A 27807-nucleotide genomic window follows, 5' to 3' on the forward strand; every position below is an offset into this window, starting at 1 on the left:
CGGCTCCTTGTTCCTTATTTTGTTTTGCAACCGTTGTATACAAACTGTTTTCTTACGTCGGGGTTCATTTTATTTTTGAAAACCCACTTAATCATTTCAAACAGACTCGGTACCCATGCAAGTCTGCTTCAGGTCAGTTAGCCGTCCACTGTGGCCTCTTTGACCTCTTGAGGCATGACCCCATGCTCTCCTCTGCTTACTGGGGGAGGGGGGCGTGCTTGTGGAGGAGGGGCTGTGGTTTTGATCCAGAGCACTGGATCCTGACAATCTAAACACCTTTCACATACATTTCAACCCATTTCTCTTCCCACCATATGGGAAGTGGTGGGGAATCCAGACTTCGGCCCATGCCAAAGATGTCCGTTCACAGGGAATAGCATGCTCTACTAACAGGAAAGTTACAACCTCGGGTATGGAACGCACGCTACCAATCTATCCTTGGCCAGTGTTCTCAGACTTCTTTTCTTATTACGGGGGGACTTTTGACTGTCTAGGTTTACACAGAGGACGCTCATTGGCCTTGTCTTTACCACCCAGCGTTACAAGGCACAGGACGTGCATTACACCTGCTCACCTGCTCAGGGTGACGTACTCCACCCTGGGCCTTTCATCCGTCCTTAGTCTCAGCGCTTGCTCTCTCTCTCTCTCTCTCTCTCTCTCTCTCTCTCTCTCTCTCTCTCTGTGTGTGTGTGTGTGTGTGTGTGTGTGTGTGTGTGTGTGTGTGTGTGTTTTGCTTGGGAAAAAGGGACCTTAGGCATCAGCCTAGGTTTCCTAAGTCCCAACCTCCTTCAGTACAAACTTCTATAAAAAACAGCATGCACCCCCCGCCCCCATCCTCTGCAAGGTCTTTCAGGTTTGCACTAAGTGACTATCCCACGTTCCTGGAAGACAGGCTGGCTGGCAGAGGCCTCAGTTCCTAGGCAACACTAATTCTTTTGGAGTGCCCGGCTCATGTCGAGAACTTTATAAAAGCTGGTTATGTTCTATTCGCTCTCCAAGAACGGCAGTCAGGAAAGGCCACTGTTATCCGAAGCTCAGAATTAAACGCTACACCCTTAAAGAGAGCATGTGCACAGAATCATAGCCTCCTCTCTCCAGGGAGGTAAAACGGACTGTGGGTGGGACAGAAATGCCTCTCTGTCCATTTTTCTGAGAGCACCTGACTCATTATCTCCATTGTTTAGAAGTCTTGGAACCCCAGGGTGACACCCGTTTACTGAGGTGAAGAGCAGTGGGGGGATTTTCTATTGTTCAGAGTCACTTGTGGGGAAAATTTTGAATTTCTTGTACTAAAGAAAAATCAAGATCACAATGCTCCTACATACGCTGCCTCTTAGTCATGCTTTACAAGGGGAGAGAAGCAGAAATAAAAGAGTCGAGGTGACGATGAAGATATAAAAAAGATTCTTCACCGTTAAGATTTTATAGATTATTTTAAAACTTAAATTTCACCTTTGGCCTAGACTGTCTACAAAGAACATTCCCAAAATGGAGACTTACCGGACCACCACATCTGCTCCATCCTTAAATTATGCCCTAAAGGATGTTTTGTGCTGAACTGCCTGCTACCTTTTAGAACATTCCTGCGTGTAAATTTACTTTGTAATTGTCTGGTTTTGCATTTTTTGTTTACATGATGAGAACCTGTGGAATCTCTGGCACACCCTGTCCCCTCGTCATCATTCCTTCTCTTATGTCAAACCATAAACTAAACAGACAAATTCATGTGCCGTCCCGTCCAGTGCCCATGTTTCCGACTGTGCTCTTGTTAAGACTAGAAAGGCATCACGATCCACCAATAAGATTTGAAATCAGAGATGTGCTCTTAATCTTCGAATTAGATTGACAGATTATATCACATGGATGTAGGTCGTGATACCTCATGGTGGTGAGCTAACGGTGGGGGTGGGGGTGGGGGGAAGGCAATGGAGACAGTCTGAAGGTTAGGTCCTGTTTTAGTCAGGGTTTCTATTCCTGCTCAGGGATCAGACGTACTCCACCCTGGGCCTTTCATCCATTCACTCCTTAGCCTCAGCACGCTGTCTGTCTGTCTGTCTGTCTGTCTGTCTGTCTGTCTGTCTGTCTGTCTGTCTGTGTTTTCCTTGGGAAAAAGGGGCTTTAGGCATCAGCATAGGTTTCCTAAGTCCCGACCTCCTTCAGTACAAACTTGTACAAAAAACAGCATGTACCATAACCGAGAAGCAAGTTGGGAAGGGAAGGGTTTATTCAGCTTACACTTCCACATTGCTGTTCATCACCAAAGGAAGTCAGGACTGGAATTCAAGCAGGGCAGGAAGCAGAAGCTGATGCAGAGGTCATGGAGGGATGTTACTTACTGGCTTGCTTCCCCTGGCTTGCTCAGCTTGCTCTCTTATAGAACCCAGGGATGGCACCACCCACAATGGGCCCTCCCTCCTTGATCCCTAATTGAGAAAATGCCTTACAGCTGGGTCTCATGGAGGCATTTGCTCAGGTCTGTTCTGTTAGCAAGTGAGGTTGTTCCCGGTGTGCTTGCCCCTCTAGGGGAGGTCTCTCTACAGGAACACACCATAGTGACACCCTCCTGATGGTGGCAGACCCAGGGACAATCAAGCTGCCCTGCACTCAGGTTCACCCCTCACTCCCAAGCCACCTCTCTGTTCTTGCTAGGGAGAGGATATATATTTAATACCTCATTACATACATAGCCTCCACAATTCAGAACTTCATAATATAGGCCATGCGGGCAATTTGCATATTGAAGCCCTGATCTACATTTTACATATGATTAAAATGTTGGGTTCTCTGAAAAGAAAAACAAAACAAAACAAAAAAATGGTGGCCTAGTCATCACAGGGACTTGCAGCTGTAGGATAAGAGACCCCTCAGTCAACTCTGCTCCTGGTCTCCTTTGTTTGACAGATACTATCTTCTGAGATGATGCTAATTATTCCGTTTCTATGAAGAAACAGCTCTCTCCAAAAGAACCAGCCATTAAAATGCAAATAGGTGTTTCCCACTTCACTGGTTAGCCAGGAAAGGCTGTTAACAGCTTTCTAACCAGAGGGGGAAAGTTACCTCAGCCGCGTTTCAACTCAGACCCTTTCTGAGAGGCACGCTTAGCTTTGAGCCTCCTACTGCAGAGTCCTCTGGCTCTGATCCCTTCTGTGTGGTGGCATTTATAAGTTAACGCAGGGACACCGTTGAAGAAATTACTAAACAGAAAAGGCTGATTCTAGATTCCACTCACTGCACCCAGCCAGCTCTCACTTAGACTAATTACTTAAATGATTTAAAAACCTATGAATATTTATATGCCGGTGCCTCTGAGTAACAAAGCACAGCTGAGCCCAGGCAGCCCCTCACCCTTTCCCCTGTTCAGAACAGTTCCACTTGCACAAAGGAGGGCCTCAGAGAAGTCTGGCCTGGAAGGGAAGAACAGTTTCCATGAAAACAGGACCGGGACCTCCACCTTATCAGGACGTTCCTCCCGACCCCCTAGTTTCCACCTCTTGGACAGCTGGGGTTAATCTTCCATAAGGTCCAGCCTGGCTCCTCTTAAATGTTTATAAGCTGATACATCCTAGAGCAATACACACTGTATCGTGTGCTGACAAAATGTGTGATGTGGATGTTAAACAAGGACAGGCACGAGGTAGTATCCCCCAAGTGTCTAGGAGAGAGACGAGGACCTAACCATCCAACAATGCGGGGTCCGGACACTGACTCTCACAGTGAAGAGACCTGGGTCCTTCCTAGGCATAGTGTCACTGCCCTGGAAATTCTAAAAAGGGATCCACACCCCTCTTGGCTCCCACACTGTCTGTAATGATCTAGCCATCAGCCGGGACATGCCCAACGTCCAAAACCTGTTTTCCTTGAATCAGAAGGCACCCCTGGGGATGACCGCACATCACACACCAAACACTATCCTCAGCTGACAACAGACTTGTGTTATAAAAAAATGTCAAATGAAACTCATTGGAATTTGCTCAAGCTTCGACCTTGGAGGTTTACTTCCTGTCCTGTCTAGTACCTCTAGCATGCTGGAATCTTTAACAGGAGCGGGGGAAGGGAACTTTGGACTTGAAGCAGAACACAGTGATTACTCCCAGGCTGGGGATAACACAGAAAAGCTGTAATGATAAGAAATGATAGAGCTCCCAGTGCCTCCAAGGACCAAAAGAAGGAGAGCCTCACAGTAGCCTTAGGACAGAGGATCATTCCTTTGAAGGTTACACTTTTCTCATTATCCCGAAAAGACCGGGGACAGAGATTTATGTAAAATACCAGACCTTATCACCACTGAATTTGTGTTATGCACTCACACGCTTAATGCCACAAAAAGAATTTGGAAAACTTTGTCAAAATACTCCTTTGCCACCAGACTGAAGAAATTGCCTACTGGTCATAATTTTCTGATTAGCTTGGCACTTGGGCTGTTTTGCAGGGGAGTCTGTTCAGCTGGTCTGTCTACAAGGCATTCAAGTCTCTTGACACCCAGGTTCCAGAGCCAGTGTTAGGAGAGGAGATAGGGGCTGGAGCATGACCCCCAAGGCCACTCCGGAGCTACTATGTCTCCCTGAAGTCCCAAGGGTGGCTAGTTTTGCAGTTGGTGTATCTCTTTAAAACACACAACATCAAAACCCAGCTTCTCAAGTCCCCTGAACGGCTCCCATAGGAAATCCTTTCTTCTTCGTTTTACCACTGACAAGCACCATGTAAATCTGCTCTCACTGTTTGGAAATGTCATTTTGACTGGGCACCATCCCAGGAGCTGCTCCACTGTGGAATGTCTCAACCACAGGACCTGGCTGACACGTCCGTCCGCACGGCAGCTTGCGCTCACTGGCACCTCCTCTCAGGTTCAGTCATTGGCAATTAGGAGTAATTTCACAAAGCCTCATTTGATGTGAGCTTCATCGGGAGGTTTGGGTAATATTTCTAAAGCTAGCAAATGCATATTGGCATCTATTATCTGGAGAAAACTAGCTGAAACTTTCTGAGCACAATACAAAATAAAAAAAAGAGAAATACGGCCAACTGGTCAACCATGTTGATTTCGTATCAGAAGAAATTCTTGCCTGGCACTCACGCCTTCTGTTTTGTCTCATCCACATTGCTCATCAACCACCACAAAGAATATACTTTCAACTTCAAAACTGTCCAATCAACTCATCTGTGGCAGCAGCTTGTCTCTGCCAATCTAACGCATGAGGCACCATGGTGCCCTGCCCACCAGAGTAGATATGCAGTACTCACCTTCTGGCTCTCCACAAAGGGTGCACTGAGACTCTGTGGAGAGAAGAGAGAGAGCAGTTAGCCATGGGCATGGCGGCACACTGCTCATGAATATAAGCAGCCTCACACAGCTGGAGCTCCACAGCCCAGAGCCCCCTGGGCCAGCACAGAGCTACCTTGACCCAGCAGTTCAGCAAGTTTTATCTAAAACCTGGATTTTCAAAAATGCCCTGAACGTTATACTTTATTAAGATAACAACCTCTCTGTCATATGCATAAGTGCACACCAAATCCATTCTCATAACTGCACAGGGCTCAACGCTTTCAAGCTACTCAGATGACATCGGGAGGGTGGGGCTAGCCATTTTCAATAGCTACATGTTAGACCACGGCCCTGTTAGAATTTACAGTCGTCATGACCTTCAGATGCAGAAAGTAATATCACGTCTCAATAAAGACACCCAAATTCACCAAGACTGATTGATTTCTGCACAAACCAGCCCAGGGCTCCATAGCTGGCTCTATAGAATGAATGGAGAGGCAGAGGGCACGGTGTCTGCAGGATATGCCCAGTGGGGAGTCACAGCGCCTACAGTATAGATACACATGGAGGAAGACTCATTAGTGCTTACGATCCAGAGTTAACCAGAAATAGATACACTATCTATTCCCCAAACTCTAGTACACAGGAAATCCAAAGGCCTTCCTGGGGAACAGGGGGAGCTTCCAAACCCTGGCTTCCAAACCTTTGACCCTGGCTGACTGTAAGGTATATACTATAGAGTATATAGCACAATGGTATTCTGTTGTCCGAGGCATGCATAGGGTAAGAAGACATGGTGACTTCTGAAGCGGCAGACAGAGTTTGGAATGCACAGACAGGGTAACTCCTGTACTACTCAGTCACAGACACTGACATACACTGGCATGGTAACCTTGTGTGCACTCAGACACACACAAGAAGATACCAAAGGCATGGTGACTTCTGTCTCTACCTAGACAATATTGAGTTACACAGGTTTGGTGATGACTGCATGCTCACCCACACACTTTATGGTGTATAGATCTAGTGACCCAGCATGTATCCAGATGCATACTTAGAAGGACAACGGCATAGTGATCTGTGTATGCAGGCTGTTGGCATTTGTTCTAGGCTCCGCCCCACAGTTACCTGGCAACTGCCAGGTATGCCTGACTCACTATAAAAGGGGCTGCTTGCCTCTCCTCTCTCTCTCTCTCTTGGTCTTGCTCTCTTGCTCTCTTCCCCTCTTCCCCCTCTGTCCCCTCTCTTCCCACCCTCGCCCCCACATATTCATGGCTGGCCTCTATTCCTCTACTCTCTCTGTCCCTCCCTCCCTCCCTCTCTCTCTGTCTTTGTCTCTCTCTGTGTGTCTCTCTGTCTCTGTCTCTGTCCCTCTCTCTCTGTCTCTGTCTCTCTCTGTGTCTCTCTGTCTCTGTCTCTCTCTCTGTGTCTCTTTCTGTCTCTGTCTCTCTGTCTCTGTCTCTGTCTCTCTCTCTCTCTCTCTCGCTCTTGCTCTCTTGCTCTCTTCACCTCTTCCCCCTCTGTCCCCTCTCTCCCCACCCCACCCCCACATATTCATGGCTGGCCTCTATTCCTCTACTCTCTCTGTCCCTTCCTCCCTCCCTCCTTCCCTCCTTTTCTCTGTGTCTCAGTCTCTCTGTGTGTGTCTCTCTGTCTCTGTCTCTGTCCCTCTCTCTGTCTGTCTGTCTGTCTCTCTCTCTCTCTCTCTCTCTCTCTCTCTCTCTCTCGCCTCTCTTTCCCTGCCTTTTTCTGTCTCCACTACCCTGTCTCCCCTCTCCATGCCCTAAATAATCTCTTCTCTATGCTATAACTCCATGTGGCCGGGACCTCAGGGGGAAGAGATGTCTCAGCATGGGGCCCTCAGAGGCACCCCCTTCCCTGACACCATACCGTGCCCCCACCAAACTATCCCTGGTTTCCTTTTCTTTGTTATAAAACACAACATAGGCAGACACACAGTAGGATGCCAAATGCCCATCATGTGCACATGGGACCCCGTGGGAGTCAGAGAAGCAGAGGGTCGGTGTGCAAATGTCTTACTGCGCACATGTTTTGGGGTAGGAGTTTCAGAAGGAGAACTGATTGGGGTTCCACAAGCCCCACCGGAAACTCACCCAGGCAGTCTATACACATACTCAGTGCCATTAGTAAGAGCAGTGTCTCCCTTGTCCTGACATCACAACAAAAACTCCCACATAAGAAGCCATGAGGCAGAGCCATAACCTGTTTCTGGCAGGAACACTCAGCCTCAGCACCCATATATATATATATATATATATATATATATATATATATATATATATATACACACATATATATATATATACACACACACACACACACACATATATATATGCGTGCACACACATGTACATATACACACAGAGGCAGGGATACAAACACACACACAGACACACACATACATGCACACACACAAATACATACACACATATACATATACATGCAAACATATACATACACACATATATACACACATACACACATACATGCACACACATGTACATATACACACAGAGGCAGGAATACACACACATACACAGACACATAGATACATGCACACACACAAATACATACACACATATACATATACATGCAAACATATACATACACTCATGTATACACACATACACACACACACACACATACATGCACACACATGCACATACACAGAGCCAATGCTCCCAGTGGTTTTTTTTAAGATCCCACAGAAAAGAAGCCCCCCAACTTGAGCACCACAAGAACTTTACATGGTTCCTAGGAAAACAATGCTGAGTGCACACAGTTAACAGTCAGGCTGGGACCCAGGCCTCTGAGGAACAAGGACGAAGCAGCAGTGTCCCCCATAGGGTACCCAGCCTGGGTAACTACAGCCTAAGGTAACTATAGCCTTAGGCGCTAGAGAGCAGCGTCTGATCTAACTAACCTTCAACAATAACCAACCCATTCCCTGCTCTGTGGGCCTGAAGTCAATACCCCTGCTCTCCTGGTATGTGTACTAAACCCCAGGCCTGGCTTTACATTATGGACTACAATTCCCAGAATCCACACCAACACTGACCCATGGTTAGGATCTTTCCCCAGAGAATTCATCTAATCCCAGCTGGCACATTGTGACAGCACAATAAGAGTCCTTAGAGTGAATTCAAACCTACGAGTCAAAGATCAGCCAGAAGCCTCCAGAACAGAGGTACCAGCTCAGCTGGTGTCAGAACAAAGTGAAGTGTTGAGCTATTTAAAGCTGAATTATTAGTGCCTCTACACCTATGCTTTAAAGTATTGTTTCCATGAAGATGACAGGGACAGGTGACTATGCCCGTTACCCCTGAACACATTTTTACCAGTGTTTCTCCATGGAAGCCCACAGCTGGCCCCTGCAGCTATGGCGACGCCTGACAAGTGACCAGGTCTGATGGTGCTATTCATCAAACGCACCCTTGAAGTTTACAAGAGTCCCTTGTTCCAATATTGGAGGTTACCAGTGCAGGCATTACACGCTGACACGAAGGAACTGTAATAGCCCAGTAGAGAAGGCATACTGGGTCCAGGCCAGTGTCTACTCTTCAGGGTCAGATTCTCTGGACAGCAGCATCATGACCACCAGAAACATTTGGGATAACCACATGGTTCTAGGACATGGTGCTAACTACATCTGATTATTGAGAGTCTGGTGAAAAAGGTCATAGAGCTTCCAGGGAAATGCTCAGAAGGCACCAAGGACTTCACCAGCTTAGACACGTGAGACCTCCAACACTCTGCACACAAGCTCCGGGCCTGTGCAGGTGGGCTGAGCTGTGAGGAGGAACTCGAGTGAGACTCACAGAACAGTGCATGGTGCATGGTGGCCAGTACTGGACCTTTGCTTGCTAAGTGACACCTTGTGCCCCAGGTTCAGTTCCTGGGAGAGGGTATAGCAGCTCTTGCCTCCCATCCTTCCCTGGCCCTCCAGCCTCCGCCTTTGACTTCCTCAAGCCCAAAGGGTTAACTACTAGAAGCAACCATGATGATGAACAGCGCCCCCTTGGGATCCAATGTGACAGGGTTAGACCCGTGGTCCTTCCTCCCAAGGAACACCTGCTTAAAATATGCTGGATATAATGAGAATTGATCTGGTTACACTGAAAATTCATCTCCATTACTGAACTCATTTAAATAAGGAGACAACTCTACAAATTTATGTCAATTAGCACAGACTGAGAAACCTGCTCGTGATCTTACGTGAGTTCTACACGCACCTGCGCCAGACGCAGGCCCTTGAGAGTCTGGTTATTCCCAGAGCTATGAAGCATGAACAGCCAGAGCCAAGCTCACCACGCTCTGGCATATGGTGAGTACTTTATTTTAATCTCCTGGGAGAGAAGGAACTACCTCTGTGAACTGTGAAAGCACCTACCTCCGGAAGGAACTTTAAATGCACCCACATATTTTATCAGAGGCCCCTTCCAACTCTGTATGGGAAGCAACATGCATGTCCTCTCCATGCTTTGTCCTGGAGAGAACCCCTGGGCACCTGCTCTCTCCCAACTGCAGAGGCAGCTGGGGTTGAAAGCAGAGGTGGTGGTAGCTTAAGCAATGGGAGAGATAAAGCAGCTCTATGCTACCCCGAACCCCTTGAGGAAAGAAGCCTTCTTTGCAGGAGAGCCTCTGTGCATGAATCATGGGCAAGTCTCAAAGCCAGAATTCCAGGAGTTTATGGACAGGAGCCCTTCATCCCCAAGGCTTATTCAAATTCATGTTCCAGTTCTGCATGCCACAGAGGATGCCCCTCAGAGTGACCCCCAGAAGGGGCAGGGTGGAGGGGCAAAGCAGGAAGAAGCTAGAGAAGGGAATCTGTGGGAAGTAAGTGCACTAGGCCACATGTTGGATACTGGGCAATGACTAATTAGCTTCTTTCTCTGCTCTCTCCCAGGCCCTCCAGCTGAGCTGTGATGACTAGACATGTGGGCATACCCAATACTAAATACTACTAAGGTTATTCTTTGTCCCACCCACGCCATGTCCCAGACTGACTGTCCCTGTCACAGTGCACAAACATGACAGGGCCAGGTGACACCTAACCCCAGAACTCATTATGACACAAGCACATAACACATGTCATGGAAGCCCATGGCAAAATGCCTATGTCACACACAACACTCTAACAGGATACGGTCATGCCCCCATGTGACTGCGTGACAACCATGTGACTTGACCTAACAAGCTAGGACCTAAGTCTACATCGATGGGAACAGTCCTTTGAATCATAATTGGTTTTTTATGATAGGGTCTTACAGCTCATTTTCAACATTAAACCTTAAGGAGAATGGGGGAAAGAATGGGACTTTGTTTTCAGTTTTGTTTTGAATGCTTTTCTTCTTGCTCTCTTTGGACGCCTGCATCGGGTCTAGGACTTGAGTGTGTCTTTATTTACGTGTGCACGTGTGGAGGTGTGCACACACCTTAGAGCATGTGTGGAGATCAGAGGATGGGTTGCAGGAGTGTGTTCTTCCTACTATATGGGTCCCAGAAACTGAACTTAGATCATCAAACCTGACAGAAGGTACCAAGCCTTATCCACTAATCCATCTCCCTAGCCCTACTTTTGGGGACAGAATCTTACTTCAAAATACTATTGTTGAGGCTTGCTTTGAACTCCCAACCTTCCTTCTTCTACCTCCCAAGTGCTGAGATTACAGCCATATGCTACCACGTCCAGTTTATACCGTCTTGGGGATTGAACTCTTGCCTTGTGCATGTCAGGTAAGCAACCTGCCGACCGAGTTACATCCCCAGCTCCTGGATGTGCTTAAATGTCCATTAAGTAATAGATAAAACCCAGTATGCGACAGGTATACTGAGAGGCACGTACTGGTGACACCGTGCTTGCAACCTGCTACTAATGTACACTTAGTAGATGTGTAAGGAATAGCCTGGAGTGGTAAATTGGAGGTTCTCAGAAGTTACCTCTATGTAAGATTACGTAAACATATGGTGGGACTGCACAGGAAGGAAAACGAGACAACAAATGAGACCCTTGAATGAGACCTTTACTACACGTTAGCTCATAGTTAATGTTAAAAGCAACTTTATAGTTTACATATTTCTCTATGTCATAGGTTTCACTCATTGAGTCATTCCAGACATAGGTGAGAGGATCTGGGGTCCACACTTAGTGAGCTCTGATCATTGGCAGTTTAAGGATAGCGTTCACTGGTCATTAATTTACAAGGATGCCATTTGCCTCATTGGAGGAGATGCTGGCGGGAGAGACCAACCGACCACAATGTAGTAAGAGCAAAGACTCTGAAAGAGGAAGCACACGTTCAGGACCCACAGATCCTCCAGTGGTACTGGTCACGGCAGATTCACTCACAGGGGCAGGTGGAGAAAGCTGTGTGAGGGGCGTGGCCTTCCCCAGGAAGAGCAAGAGCCCAAGTCTTGGTGACTAACAGGTCATCTTTATGGATACATCAGAGACAGAAAGAGCACCCAAAGGTGGGAAAACCCAGTTTAGGACACACACACACACACACACACACACACACACACACACACACACACACACACACACACACACGTCATCTTAGGAAGTTCCAGACAGGGAGGAGCCCCGCTGCCTACTGTAAGCACAGCGAAGAGAGGTGCCTCCATTGTAATGGCTGCATACAAACAGAATTCTAGTTTGACTTTTTAAGTGAAAGGAAACACCATGAAGGCAAACGCAAGAGTCAATCAATGGCTTTAGTAAAGAAACAGCCACGGAAACCCACTGTACAAGTCCTGGTGGCTGACAGAGAGGTTGGGCACCTTTCTCCAAACAGCACCCCAAAGCAGGAACAGAAAGGCTAGCTACCGCTTCCTACCAATTGACTGTGAAATGCCTCATTTGGCTGAAATGGTTCTGGGGGGCACATATTTGCCCTCCTCAGAGTAAGCTTGACTTAAGAATGTTAAATAATTATTAGACTCTCCGGGGAAAATAGCATCCAGTTATTATCCAATCCAAACACGTGCTCCCTCCCGCAGAGCGCACCTGGGATTAAAGATCAGCAAGACCAGCGGCTTCCCAAGGAAAATCAATGCTTCTTTATTTCACACCACAGCACAGGATGGTGCTCACCACTGGGCCGTATCCATCCAGCGATGCTCTGTGTGAGCGACCAGAGCTCTTATTTCCCCCTTCACTGAAGGAGAGGATTATGCAGCCTGCCTATCACCAGCCACACAGTCCTGAAGGAAACTTCTAGTTTTTGACAATTTTCAAAATATTTCCCCCAGCGGAGCATTCTGTAGTCTCTCCCCAGCTCCTTACGGACACATCAAAAGTACACAAGAGCAATCAAACTGAAGCCATATTCTGGCCTCCCCGATAATTCAGGGACACAAAGGGCCCATCAAAGCCTATTCAGTCAGGAAGTCCACTCGTAGCCCTTCTGTCCACTCTGAGCAGCTGACACAATTGCTTCACCGTCAGCCCTCAGGAGGAGGGCAGCGGTATCTCTGAGGGGCCAGGCTACTCTGGAGAATAGTCATAAACTCTAAGGCTCTGGAAAGGTGGTAAGATCCTTCCCACCCCCACAAGGGTTTTGTGGGTTTTCCCCACAGCTGTCTTTTCCAATTGACCCAACCGCAAAAACAAAGAGATGAAGCACCCGCCATCCTTCCATTCTGGTCTCACTTCCTTCTCTTAGTATCACAAGTTGTTCTGGCTACTTTTTTGTCAACTCAAAATAAACTAGAGTCATCTGCTAGGAGAGGACCTCAATTGAGAAATCGCCCCCAGCTGTAAGATCCAGCTGTAAGGCATTTTCTTCATTAGTGATTGATAAGGGAGGACCCAGTCCAGTGTGGGTGGTGCCATCCCTAGGCTGGGGGTCCTGGGTTCTATAGAAAAGCAGGTTGAGCAAGCCAGGGAGCAAGTCAATAAGCAGCACTCCTCCATGTCCTCCGCATCAGCTCCTGCCTCCAGGTTCCTGCTCTGTCTGAGTTCCTGCCCTGACTTCCCTTAATGATGGCAGTGTGACCTTAGAGTTGCAGGCTAAAATAAACCCTTCTTTCCCCCAGTTGCTTTGGTCATGGAGTTTTATCACAGCAATAATCACCCTAACCAGGACAAGAGTCAACAGGAGGAGCCTCTCCTGAGGCCATGCTCTCTCTCCTCATGTGAGGAGCCTCTCCTGAGGCCATGCTCTCTCTCCTCATGTGAGGAGCCTCTCCTGAGGCCATGCTCTCTCTCCTCATGTGAGGAGCCTCTCCTGAGGCCATGCTCTCTCTCCTCATGTGAGGAGCCTCTCCTGAGGCCATGCTCTCTCTCCTCATGTGAGGAGCCTCTCCTGAGGCCATGCTCTCTCTCCTCATGTGAGGAGCCTCTCCTGAGGCCATGCTCTCTCTCCTCATGTGAGGAGACTCTCCTGAGGCCATGCTCTCTATCCTGTTCTTGCATGTGGCTCACCCACTCCTTAGCTGGGCTTGTTTACTTCATGCCGCATCTCTGGGTGCCATTCCCTGAGGCCAAAATTCACCTTCCTAACCCAGATTTGGGCTGGAGAAGCCAGCCAGTAATGAATGATTTAGACATTTGGCTCCACAATGGACCAGACAACCTGGTAATCTCCTCCTTGCCCCCTTCTCCTCCGGCATCCCTCGGCCTCGCAAGGGCCTACTTCAGCTGTCATGCTTTCAAGTTCTCAGTGCTCTGTCTGCCCAGGTCAGAGCTGCTGGTGAGGGCCCTGGTGCCTTTTCCACACTAAGGCAAGCCATCAAATTTATGCGGGTGTGAGTTACCCATTAGGACAGTGGGATTTCCCCTCATTGGGATTTCACCCTCCAAATGATCAAGCCAAAACTTTAGGGCAGTGGTTCCCAGCCTCCCTAAGGCTGGCACCCTTTAATACAGTGCCTCAGGTTGTGGTGACCCCCAACCATAAAGTTATTTTGTTGCTACTTCATAACTGTAACTATGTTACTGTTATGAATCAAAATATAAATATCCAATATGCAGGATATGTGATTGCCATCAAAGGCTCATCCCATCCCCAGAGGGGTCATGACCAACAGGTCGAGAACCACTGCTCTCCAGTGGTTTGTCCAGCCCTGAATCATTCTAAGTCGTGATCATGGGAAGGCAGCTGGGCTTGGTTTCACTATATTTGGAAGGCTTGGTGTTTTAGGAACTAAGTGTCTGAAGCCTCCATGGTAACAGCATCAGCTACACAGAGAATCAAAGATAAATCAGGAGAGAGGCCAAGTTTTCTCCCTGACAACCCCTGTATCCAACAAATAGCCAGGAAGCCTCTCATACCATAACTCAAAATCTACCAAAAGCCCAATCACTCCCAATCTCCTGCCATGGTCAGGCTGACAGCATGCACCAAAGTATAGTGAAGCCAGAGCCACCAAGGAAGCCATGTTTCCTTTCTCTTCTCAGACGTAACAACAATCATCTCAGTAGTAGACCTTTCTCTTTGCATTCTGTCTCCAGCTCACAGAACAAACCAGGCCGTGGCCCTCCTGACAAGGAAAAGCCTTGTTTTGAGGGCCTGCCCCTTGCTTGATGCATGGCCAGACTCAAGGCCCCATGCAGAGGTCTGTTAAGAAAGACCTGTAAACCCTCTCTCACAGCTATGGACCTACTGGTCACTATAGACACTCAGATCCTTTAGATGTGTGGGAGGATGTGGGATCTTGCAATGCCTCTTGGAGGAAATATGTGATTCTAGCATGCGGTAGAGCTGGGGTATAGGAACATCGAACACACAGGCTTGGCATGGAGCCGCTGTCCAGTGAAGAAGGGTGAGGTGGACAGAACGTGAGAGACTGGTCACCCTGACTACATGACAGAGACCAGGGGCTGAGAAATGGTGAGCTAGGCAATGTCTCCCTTCCGTGTTACTCCGCCAGCTTCTCCCAAGGGCCGACCATGCTGTAAGGCCTGCAGTAGTGCCCAGGGAAGCCAACCTCACTGTAGGGTTCCCTAACATTGCAGCCGCTCTGGAATATCAGAGTTTGACTTCTCCAGATTCACAGCTTCCTGCTGTAAACGGCTCACGCTCATTAATCTGATGTGAAAATTACGACCAGCCTTATTTGAACTTTGACCACACCTAGAAATATTAGTCACCTGACCCTAAACAGGCACTGTGTTACAGATATTTATGGCCACATACAATTTATTGTTATATATATTTATCACTATATGTATGTATAAATAAACAATATATGTATAAATAGTATATAATATAAACACATGTACTTATATGCAATATATTCTGTATAGATGTATCATATAAAGTTACACATTAAATAAATCTATAAAATAAATACATTAAATGAACACATATGTATATAAATATACATATATATATTTCTAAATGTATGTAGATGTCACAAATACAGAGAAGGACATATACAGACAAAAATATATATGGGCCATAAGTATATTTCTAAATAATAAGGGACAGTCAGTCACTGCTGCTTAAGGCTTTTTAAAACATGTGTTCAACTACATTTCTTTTTTCTCTGGTTATCAAACATATAAAATAAACACTGGTCTCAGGAGACTCGACCCAATTTTCTCATTACTCCCAAGACAAAGGGGTGGTGCCTGTAAACGCTGGCAACAGGTTTGTGACACGCAATGGATTGGGGGATGCTCCCCCAAACCAGACAACCCCAAGGTGAAATCGAGCCTCAGGCTGTACCAAGGTCACTTTCAGTTCCCTAAGCCATAACTCTCCTTGCTTGGACCTCTACATCAAAACTATTCCCTGTCACCGCCTGTCACATCCCCAGTTTGTTCTGAAAGTGTCAGCAAAATATCACTTATTTTTAAGGTTTTTTTCTTTGTTGGTCGCAGGTACACTCGTTTATTACAGCAAGACTCTCAGGACTCAAGAGCACGCGTGATTTAGTGGTCTGTGCACAAGCTGTTATTTATCTGTCAGTTCTGAGTCCCTTACTCTGCTGTTTCAGGGGAGGACTCTGTGGAGGAGTCACAGGGAGAGTCGGCGGTGGCCGTCACACTTCAGCTTTCCTTGAAGCTGTAGTTCCTGTTTTCTTCTCATTTTCTTTGTATTTAACTTCTTTTCTTCAGCACTAAGCACTGAGTTTAGGGTCTCACACAGGCAGGACAGAGCTCTGCCACTTAGGTATCTTCCCACCACCGTTTTTACTTTCGGCAAACATTTTTATTTTGGGTCAGAATCTTACAAGTTTGCCCTGGATGGCCCTGAACAGAACTCTATCACTAGACACCATCCTGTTGCATGAGAAGCTGAGACAGGAGGATTAAAAGTTCAAGGCACACCTGGGCTACTTTCTGACCTATCACAGCCATTTTTTTCCCCATTCCATTCACTCGGAATGAAAGTTGGTTCGCCTGCTTCTATCATGAAACAGAAAGGCAATTAAACACTCTTGAGAAAGTATAGAATCTTTGAGACATGTTTTAATCTATGCTGGATACGTTTTTTTTTTTTCCGGAGTAAATCTTTGAAACAGCTTTTAACTCTACAAAATATTTTAAACTAGAGCAAGAATCATAGCTACACTAGGAAACGTCTCCAGTTCTGAGAAGCCAATATGGGCTCCCAAGACCCTGTTTCATTTTTCAACTCTGAGAGGAGAGCGTGAAGGAGCTCTAGATCAAGGGCTCTGCAGTCCTGCCTCCAAGGCACAGGGGTGAGGATAATGCAGCAGGCCAGAAGCCCATGGACTTGGGGGACTTGGGGGACTTGGGGGATTTGGGCATCCCTGGCCTAGGACAAAGACAGGAAAATGAGCTGTAGGATCTGATAAACCACTAATTTGTTTCCTACATACACTGGGGAAATAACTTTCCCATTTCCAAATTTGACAGAAAAATGGCTACAACACAGTTGGTTGGTTGGGGGCAGTCTTGGGGGTTTACGATTTTATTTGGTAAATTGCCTATATCCTAGTCAGATCAAATGTCCTAAGGTGATTTCAAAAGTATACAGACCACGCCTACGGGAATCTGACTCCAGTCAGTCAGGATGCTTAGGCCAGCTGTGCTAACTCATGCTGTGAGTTACTGACAGCACAGAACAGCAGGAATGAGCTCCTGGGCAAAGGTTCAATGCGGAAGTGACACGTCTCACCACTATTTCCGTGGGCTCCTACCCAGAGATCCATTTCCTGAGGTCAAGCCCTAACTCCTCATCAAGGACAGAGACATCTCTGCCCTCCTCCCTGGAGAGGGTCCCAGGCTACCAAATGATACTACGTCATGCTCAGATCACACCTGGCTGCCACCACCTCTGTCTGTGCCAGTAACACTGGGTACAGAATATGTCTTCTTCCCGGCTCTGCCTGGAAAATGATTATTCATTCATCTTTAAAAAGTATTATTCATTTACTATGAGATACACTCATTTAAAATATGGGCTCCTAAGACCCATATTCAATGACGCATTTTAAAACATAGATTTGTGAACACTACTCTACTATTCTAAAATGGAATCCACACTGTTCACATTTTTTTTTTTTTTTTTACATTTAGTTGATCGGGAGACATCACCCATGAGTTGGTCTTCTCTTTCCACCATGTGGATTCCAGGTATCAAACTCAGATCTTCAGACGTGGCAGTGAGTTCCTTCACCAATCAAGCCCCTGAACCAGTTCTGATCCATACTCTTCAGTCACGATCAGTTTTTCCAGGGACCCCTCAAACAGATGAGTTCTATATAGTTTACCTACTCTGAGCACTTCATATAAATGGAACCCTACATGTGTGTCTTCTTCCTGGCTTTGCTCACTTACTGAAATGCTTTCTGGGCTCACCCACATTGCAGCAAACATCTATGCTTCCTTCTTTTTAATCATCAGTTAATTCTTTATTGTTTGGATTTATTCCCATTCCTCAGTTGTTTGATGGGTTTCCACCTTTTGAATAATGTGTCTACAAACACACACACACACACACACACATGGGTGCACACACACACACACACACACACACACACACACACACATTCTTGAGTGGATATACATTTCTTTCATCTTGGCTCTTGGGTATACCACAAGCAATGGAATTGCAAATCATAGGCTAACCTAATATTTAGTGTTTCAAAGAAATGAGATGGCTTTTGAAGGTGAATATATCACTTTCCATCACCAACAGTGGCACACCAGCCTCGAAGCTTCTCCACCATCCTGCCAACACTTACTGTGTCTCTTCGATTGCTGTCATTTCCATGGGTGTGAAGAGGAAGTAGGTAGTGTTGGTTTACATTTTCCTAGTCTCAATGCAGTAGGCGTTTGTAAATCTTGTCTATGCAAGTCCTTTGCTTGCTATTTGATTGGTTTGTCTTCTAATGACAAACATAAAAATACATTATTGGGGCATTATAGACACTCTTTGCAATTTCTAGATAAGAGACGTTTAGACATGTGATTTGCAATGTTCCCCATCCAAGGTCTTTTTATGCCATTTTATTGATGGTGAACCCAGCCGTAAAAGCTTCTCACTCCGACAACTCCAGCTGATTGGCATTTTGTTGTTCATGCTTTTAATGTTATAGATACTTTAATCTAAGGTCACAAGAATGTGAGCCCATGCCAACTTACAATATTCATCCTCACACTGTGCTCCATTTTGAGCTAATTTAATAGCACAAGGCCGGGGCTGGGATTCCTGCTTTTCTATGTGTACAGCCAGTAGTCATCTGTTAAAGCTTTTGCCTAAATGTTTTGTTTTAAACATTGGAACTTTGGAAACACCGGCTCTACCAGCATCCTTCTACAATGTTTTAATCTCCTGTGTCATAACTGTTTTGTCTTTCTTCCTCAGGAAATTGGTCTGCTGGCTCCAAGTCAGTCATGTTCAGTCTTTAATGTAGAGTTCTGAGTGATGTGATCTGTAATACACCATTCGTTCAACAGATACTTATTAGGTATGCCACACGCTGTACCAAGTACAAAGTTATGACCACACAATGTTTGGAAGGGACACATACCACATACACACACACACACACACACACACACACACAGAGAGAGAGAGAGAGAGAGAGAGAGAGAGAGAGAGAGAGAGAGCGCTTGAGCTTGAGCTTGAGCTTGAGCTTGATTGATTGATTGATTGATTGATTGATTTCTGGTATTTGCGGGCTTTGTTCGTGTACTTACACTGTATCCAGATAATTAGACATTGGATGACCAAATACCCCTGCAGGCATGTGATCAGTTTATTTCCACACAGAACAAATGATGGGCACTTTGCCTTAATCAATCAGGCCAGGGAGGCTGTGTTCGAGCTACATAATGAATGTAGATTATGGCAGATTTCTGTAGTAGCCGTGCATGATGGTCTGAAGGGAGAGGGACGCGATGAGAGGGTCTATGATATAAGTCCTGGGGGATGAGGAACATGACCACGGTTGTGGCAATGGATGCTCTTGACGCAACTGGCAGTGAAAAATGGGGAGAATAAAGTGTGGATTGATTTTAAAATCTGATTTAGGGAACTGGAGAAGACCATATGGAGAAAAGCCAAAGGACTATTCACTGACTCTGTTTGTCATGTAACGGAGGGAACATAGGGGGAAAAGACTCCACAATATGTCGGGAGAGAAGGAAGATATTTTTTAAAAGTGAGGAGTTATTAAATAACAATGGACAATTGCAGTGGGAAAGATCAAGCTGCAGGGAACCAGGGGGACACAGGGATAGTCGGGACAAATAAAGCATGAGTCCATCTTCCCCTCGGACAAGGTGCACATTCCTCCCAGCCTTCAAGATGCTGATACAGGATGCCTTGGCTACATAGCAGAAACCTGTCCCAATACAACTGAGAAGGCCATTACTTAAGTGATGGTATATGTTATTCTTCCTCAAACAGAAAATGTTAAAGCAGGTTTCCACAGTCATGTGCTAGTTAATGTCGTCTCATTATGTGGGAGACCATGTGCTTTACCCCCAAACTAATGTCTCCAGAGGTACCTTCGTTTTGACCTGCCACAGCCTCAGTCCCTAACTGCTCCCCACCAGATGGAGATTCTAGACAGCTTAGTGCAGATAAGGACCACGGTGCAAAGTTGTGGGTTCCTGAAGGTGTACAGACACACCACCATGCTCATTACATGCACAGACACCCACAGAGCAGAACAGTATCAACTGTCCTATTGGGGATGGCTTTCTTCCTAAGAAGCAAAAGAGTAGAGTAGACGTTGGGGACAATCTAGGTCCTTGTCCTTGTTCATGAATGTTGACTCATTTTTCTTGCCTCACAAGTACCTAAAACTTCTTCACACACACACACACACACACACACACACACACACACACACACACACCCCACAGAAGAGTAAGACAAAAACAAAATTAGACTAAAGAGCATGGGGAAATTGGGAGAAGGACTCAAGTTTGTCCGGGGGATCAAAAATGCTCTCCAGAGAAGCACTTGTTTGAGACTATGCTTGAAGCATCTTGGAAAATGGGTATCCATCGATTTATTCATTCACCTCTCCATCCATCCATCCATCTACCCGCTCACTGTGGGCCCCTCCCTCGTAGAGTACAGCTTCTGGTGAGACAGCTGTTTAGCTGAAGAATTAACCATGCGACGTCAAGTGTGACAAATGCTACAAGGGCAGCTCATTTAAGACAGAACCTAATTCGGAAGTCAGGACAGTTACACTGAGAACAACACATCAGGGATAGGGTGTTCTGAAAGACACAGGTATTGCGGCTCTGTAGGAAGACCTGGAGAAACTCCCCCATGGACAGGGGAAGACATCCAGCGCAAGGCAGGACCCTTGGCCAGCAGGTCAGGCTCATAGCCCCTCGCATTTCTATCCCAGGTTCTAGGAGCTGATCCCCAATTCCACTGTCTCCCATCTCTCGAGCCTTCACAAGTCCACAAATTGGATAAACTAATTAGCACTTCCACATTAATTAATTTTCTGTTGCTTATGTAAGCTATGAGGTTTCTGTTCTTCTGATGATCTCCTTAGGTAAGTTTGCCCACAAACAAATTAAATCCCATTATATCAAATTATCACAGAATGTCAATCATGAAAGTATATCTGAACGCATAGTTTCCCCTGCTGTGCCCTTAGACATGGTCTCCCACCATGAAGAAATATCTCACATAGAGGAAGCACTGTGAGGAGCCTGTATGCTTGGACACCAAAACAATTTATTATCAAAGTCATTTTAACAGGGTGACAAGTATATGTATGTCTTAGTTGTATGCATGGACCAGAAAGGGTATGAGTGTCTCAAACATTAGAAGTAAAGAACAATTAGGGATGGGAAAATGTCTTAGTGTTTTACTGTGAACAGACACCATGACCAAGGCAACTCTTACAAAAGACAACATTTAATTGGGGCTGGCCTACGGGTCCAGAGGTTCAGTCCATTATCATCAAGGCAGGAACATGGCAGCATCAGGCAGGCATGGTGTAGGCAAAGCTGAGAGTTCTACATCTTCATCTGAAGGTTGCTAGTGGAAGACTGGCTTCCATATGGCTAGGATGAGTGTCTTAAAGCCCATACCTACAGTGACACACTTCAACAAGGCCACATCTACTCCAAGGCTACACCCCCTAATAGTGACACTGCCTGGGTTAAGCATATTCAAACTACCACAAGAGAGACTTAGTTGGTATACAGTTCACCTTGCAAGTGAACCTGAGTTCAGGCCCCAACACAAACATAAAAAAAGCAGGAGATGGTGGTAAACACTTGAAATCCCAGCATTAGGGACTTAATGGCGGTGAGATTTCCAGACTTACTGGCCAGCCAGCCAACTCTATTTCGTGTCCCAGGACAGTGAAAGACCTTGTCTTAGAAAAACAACATGTATGATTCCCAAGGAAATAGAGCCGCGGTTGTCCACTGGCTTCTACACACAGGTGCTCACACATGTGTATTTGTGCACACAGGAATGCACACAATGAAAACAGGTCCACTGTGATGCTTCCTGATCTGACCATGTTTCTATAGCTTACACGGGTCCTACTAACCTAAGTCAAATCATGTTCCTGCTCATGAAATAAAAGGCAAAAATAAAGTCATTGTTCAACTGAGAACTAAGCCAGGGCAAGGTGAAGACCATCCAAAGCTGCTAGGTCCTCAACTTGAGAATGGTGGCAATTGCCCCAAAGTGAGATGCATGTTCACTGGGTGAATAGGCAGAGCTCCAAGAAAGAAACAAAACAGAATTGAAGTGGCGAGGTTTGACAGTATTAAGAACGCAAGCTGGAGAGATGGCTCAGTGGTTAAGAGCAATGTCTGCTATTCCAAAAGACCTGGGTTCAATTCCCAGGACCCACATGGGGGCTCACAACCATCTGTAATTCCAGTTTCAGAGATCTGGTGTCTTCCCCCTGACCTCCGTGGGCACCAAAAATGCACATGGTACAGGGGCATATACGCAGGCAAAACACTCAGACACATAAAAGGAAGTAAATCTTTTCTAAACTGCAAACACTGTCCCTTCCCTGGATGTGAACAGTGTGGGTGGAAATGATGACAGCTCTTGAAGCCTCTTGGCCAGTGTGCAGTGATCGAATCATGGGTGGGCTTCTCAGATCGTTACCTGGCACAGTTTTATATCTTAAAAGTGAAGCAGCTGCTATGGGCTGAGCTCACATGCAGAGCCCCTAGGCCCCATCCTTAAATTGTGACCCTTCTGGGGCCAGGCTCACTTTCTTGGGGTGACCCTGAGCCACCATAACATATGTTACAAAAGGAGACCTTTAGGTACAGACAAAGAGAGGAGCCCAACAGCATACACTTGTTCTCATCACCCTCTTTACATGATCTCTCCCCCCACCCTTGGTATGTACCAGAAGAAGCACATACCTGGGCAGAAATATCCTCATGGCTACCCCCAAGGAGGGTGCCTTTCCAGGGAGGGGCACTAATAAGAAGAATTCTCTCAGACTTCAACATTTCTCTTAAGTCAGATACTTACTTAAGATCCAGTACCAAGGTTGTCACTCACTAATTGGTCCATAATCCCAAACCTCCCTGAGGGACCCCCTCCTGGTCCTGATGATGACAATGCCTATGACAGTGTTTATGTGATCACTATTAGAATTTTTGTCCACAGGTCCATAACTGTGAATGAGACCCCTCTAGTCACAGTCATGACCTGTTTATGTACGATGCTGTCTATATGTCAGTGTTGTTAGAATTGTGCCCACGCGTGTACACACACACACACACACACACACACACACACACACACACACAGAGTTGCTACCCTGTGTAAGGACAGCGATTCAGAGAACAGACCACAGCATCACCTTCACATACAGATTCAGGTCACTTTGTGTTACAAGAACAGAATGAGCTTGTGGCGACCTTATAATCATCCTTGTGGTCGTCAAAACGTTGACAGGCAGGTACTCAATTAACTCTGATTGACCAAGGTCAGTAACTGACATTTAACTGCCAGGCTTGAAGTTCAGTGGGTCCTAATGTGTTATGCTTCTATACCTGGCTGGTTTCAGGGTCTTTTAAGTAGTTCCCAAATTCTTCAGTGTTAGTGACACCACATACTCCATGTTGATTACTCAGCCTGCCTTTTATATGCTCGTGTCCTATCAGACTTGATGCTGACTGTACTGACGAACAGACATGGTTCCTGTCCTCCTGGAGCTCAGCTTCCTCCTGTCACATGACATAGGCAGGACTACCTCTCCTCTATAAATATCTGCAAGTGATGTATATACACGTATGTGCACATGGCACTAATGCATGTCTGCACATGAAGCTACATATCAGTGTGTACCTAGAACCACACTCAAGTGCACACATATATAGTCACACATAAGCACACATGGAACTCATCAATATGTGCCCAAAACCACAGGCATGTCCACATGGAACTACACACATGTACATATGGAAATACACACCTATACAGAACAACACACGGACAGATATCAGTGGGTATCTAGGACCACACATGTGCATGTATATTCATGTGTGTACACATAACTGCACATATATGCAACACAGAACCACCAAGAATGTACATGAAGCTACAAAAGTATATCTAAAGCAACACACACATGCACATGTGGCCACACACATGTACATGGAACCACACATATATGCATATGGAATGACACTAATCTGTGCCTAGAAACACACACATGCATGCATAGGATAACTACCTACATGCATACCCATGAAACGAGATCAGTGTACCTAAACCTACACTTGTATACATGTAATGCCACATATGTGTACATATGGAATCACACTCATACATATAGAAAGACATCAGTGTGTATCTAAAGCTGTGTATGTGTGCATGGAGCCACACATGTGTACACAAAAGCCATACCTCAATGCACATGGAGCATGTGCCTAGCACACATTTGCAAACAGAACTATACATGTATACATACAGAAGTACACAAGTGCTCACAGGGACCCTGCTCATGAGTGTCAGTGGGAAGAAACAACTTGAATGGCCAAACAGTAAGGAGATGAGAACCTGGGACTTCCCTCTACCATGAATCGCTTTCCCATAAAATGTCTCCGTAGAGTACTGACACATCTTTACCTCATAGATGACCTTGAAGAACACTATGAAAGTGAGAGTTTCCATCCTGGAGCACAAACAGGTGAACACTGGGAACAGCGGGTTCAGTGGGATAAAGTAAGAAGCCTCCTAGGGTTGGGCAGGTCTAGATTGGAGTGACAATGGGGACATGGGGCTTCTTTAAAGGAGATTAAAAAACTCTCTGGAAATTGGTAACTATGGTTGCACACCGTACACTAAGAATGACCAACTACAACTCTTAAATAGGAAAACGAAGTATTTTAATTGTATATCAACATGAACACTTGAAGATATCACTGAAATCAGGGAGTGCGTGATACCCCGTAGAAGTGTGCAACATACACACAGTCTTTTGTGTCCAGGGAGAAAGCAGGGATCTGCAGATGAGGAAGGATCAGGGGTAGCTGTATATGGAAGTCCACTGTGGTCCAACACCTGAGACTGGACAGCCATCACTCAGTCTTGTGGTTTATCTCATCTGAGCCCATGTCCAACTTGTGCCTGACAGGGTATCTCCTGTGTTACATGATACCTAGCTCTGAAAGCCTCACACTGGTAGGCAGGATCCAGCCATGAATCAGATCCTACTTAGAGAACACAGGGTTGACTTAGGACAGAGAAGGGAGCAGTTGACTGCCCACAGATCATACTGCTAGCCACCACCCTCGAGGAGCAGGAGTTGAAAAATCATGGGATGGAGGAGGTCCAGAGGAGCTCCCCTTCACCCCACAGAAGAGATTCTGGCTTAGGTTTGTAGGATGACGTCATTACACAGGTGAAGGCAGGTACAAGATAGAATGAGGCCTGTCATTGGACAAGAAGAAAGGAGGGGCAGCAGAAAAATTTTAAAGAGGAAAGGAGACTGGAAGAACAAAAAGAGAGAGGCAGAGGAGAGAACATGGAGGTGGATGTTAAGATTCCTCTCTGCACATTTACAGGTTGTTACGAATATTCTTAAAGGATGGGTGTGTACAGGGCTTTGTATGTCTAGGTGAGCAAATTATATCTTATCAATGGGATCAGAGGTTATTGTGTTGTGTGTTCTTTCATGTGGCGATTTGAGTTTAAGTTTTGTGCTAGCCCGCCACGAAATCGGGATGTGTGTGTTTGGCATGGTGGCAACCTGCCTTGGGAACTAGACAGGTAGAGAGATTGTTGCCAGGCTCAGAGAGCAGCCATCGGCAGTGTGGTATGGGACGGAGCAGAGTGGGTGAGAGGCTTTGCTGACTGAGATGAAGATATCTACCAGATATCTTGGGGCACTGCGGTGCCTGATCTAGTGTGTGGTAAAAGACAGCCCCCCTTTTTTTAAAATAATTTTACAGCAACACAGGAAGCCAAAACGACAGCCCAGCTCATACTAACTCTGTGAGGGCACTGCTAAAAAATGCACTACTCTATACCGAGTCCTTTTGCTTTCCAAGGCTTGCACTGTGGCCACCTTCCAGTGGGAGGTAGGAAGGATGGATGCACAGTTACACATACTCGATGAGGTGACCAGCCACCAAGCTGACATAAAATAATGGCACTGTGTAGAAATGGTTGGATTCATTCTCAAATTAAGGTAAAATGAATTCGAAACAACCAGTTTGCTACTTGGACGGTTCCCTTTAATCCCTAAATTAATTCTTTTATAAATTATGACTCATGCTAGAAAGGAAACTGGAGCTGTGATGGAAGGCGGGCTTTCTCACCCCAGCTGTCAATAGCTAGTTAATTGAACACCAGGCCAGCCCTGCATGACCTCGCTGCTAAAACGAAGGCTGTGCTGGCCACATCTCAGCAAGCAGAGACCTAACTTATATGTCACACCATAATATAGCAAATGCACACAGTCAGTATTTTCACAATGTCCATAGACACAGAAAGCCATCACTTCACCATGCAAACCTCTTCGTTGACTCCTCCCACCTATGTCTTCACAGCCTGGTCCACCAGAGTCCACTTTCTGACCTTGCCAACTTCCCTGTATGGAAGTCTTCTATTAAAGGGAGTGTGTTGTCTGCTGTTTTCAGTGCCTGGCTTCCTCATTGGTCACTGCGTTTACAAGGCTTGTCCATGCTGCCCTACTGCTGTACTTTGTCTGTAGTGGGACAAACACAGTTTGTTGGTCCATTTCTAAACAGGTAGACATTTTCAGTTATGCTAAATAGCTCGTGATGCACAGTTTGAGTTTCTTTTACAGGCATGTGCTTGTATGACTTTTGGAGTCGTAGGCAGGCATGGGATTGCTGGATTTGGTGGTGCCTCTGTGTTCAATTATGGGAGAAACTGGCAAAGCATTGCATTAAATGTCTGAGTCATTTTATGTTTCCACTCAGAGGTTCAGAGGGTCTGATCTCTCCATGTCCTCTCATACACTTGCTAATTACGCAGCTCTTTAGTTACAGCAACTGATCTTAACCTGTGCGGCGGGACCATCAGAAACCCTGTATTTCTGATGGCCTTAGGAGCCCCCAGCCCTAAAATTATTTTCTTTGCTACTTCATAACTGTAATTTTGCTACCAAGTGGTATCTCGATTCCTAAGGCCATTAGAAATATGTGTTTTCCAACGGCCATGACCCACAGGTTGAGAACTGCAGAGTTATAGCCGTGCTAATGACTGCACCTCACGGTTATTCTGACTTGTGCGTTCCCTGGGGCTCACACACTAAGCAGAGTTTCGTGAAATCCTTAGCTCTTTCTGTATTCTTGTGCAAATGTCTACCTTGGTCTTTTGCCTATTTTTTGACAAGCTTCTTCACTTTGCATTTTTATTATTGGATGATAAGAGAACTTTAAGATCCAGTCTTTTATTAGATAATTTGTAAATATTTTCTATAACCATTTGGGCTGTCTTCCTACTTTTTTTAATCGTATAATGTGAAACTTTTTGAAGATTCGATGAATTCCCTTTCTGGTTTCTTTTTCGTTTTCTTTTTCTGTTTTATTTTTGTTGGACACATTAATGTAAATAAAGAAAAGAAACTCAATGCAACCTTTAGAATTCCTGTTTCTTTTT

The 27807-nt window shown here is 45.8% G+C and overlaps 2 protein-coding genes across 3 annotated transcripts in view; one reads left to right on the forward strand and one right to left on the reverse strand.

Annotated features, from left to right (window-relative positions):
* Erich1 (glutamate-rich 1) overlaps nt 1–27807 on the forward strand; it is a gene marked incomplete at its 5' end in the record, with an annotated part of 52793804 nt that overhangs the window by 52312017 nt on the left and 453980 nt on the right.
* The window catches only part of Dlgap2 (DLG associated protein 2), a 710212-nt gene that overhangs the window by 297577 nt on the left and 384828 nt on the right, over nt 1–27807 (reverse strand). For all 3 annotated transcript variants that reach the window (XM_087587398.1, XM_087587397.1, NM_053901.2), the window contains 1 exon segment: nt 5242–5274. In XM_087587398.1, the coding sequence (XP_087443524.1) occupies nt 5242–5274 (33 nt within the window).

The sequence above is a fragment of the Rattus norvegicus genome, chromosome 16 (assembly GCF_021556685.1).
Source record: "Rattus norvegicus strain SHRSP/BbbUtx chromosome 16, alternate assembly SHRSP_T2T, whole genome shotgun sequence".
Classification (NCBI taxonomy): domain Eukaryota; kingdom Metazoa; phylum Chordata; class Mammalia; order Rodentia; family Muridae; genus Rattus; species Rattus norvegicus.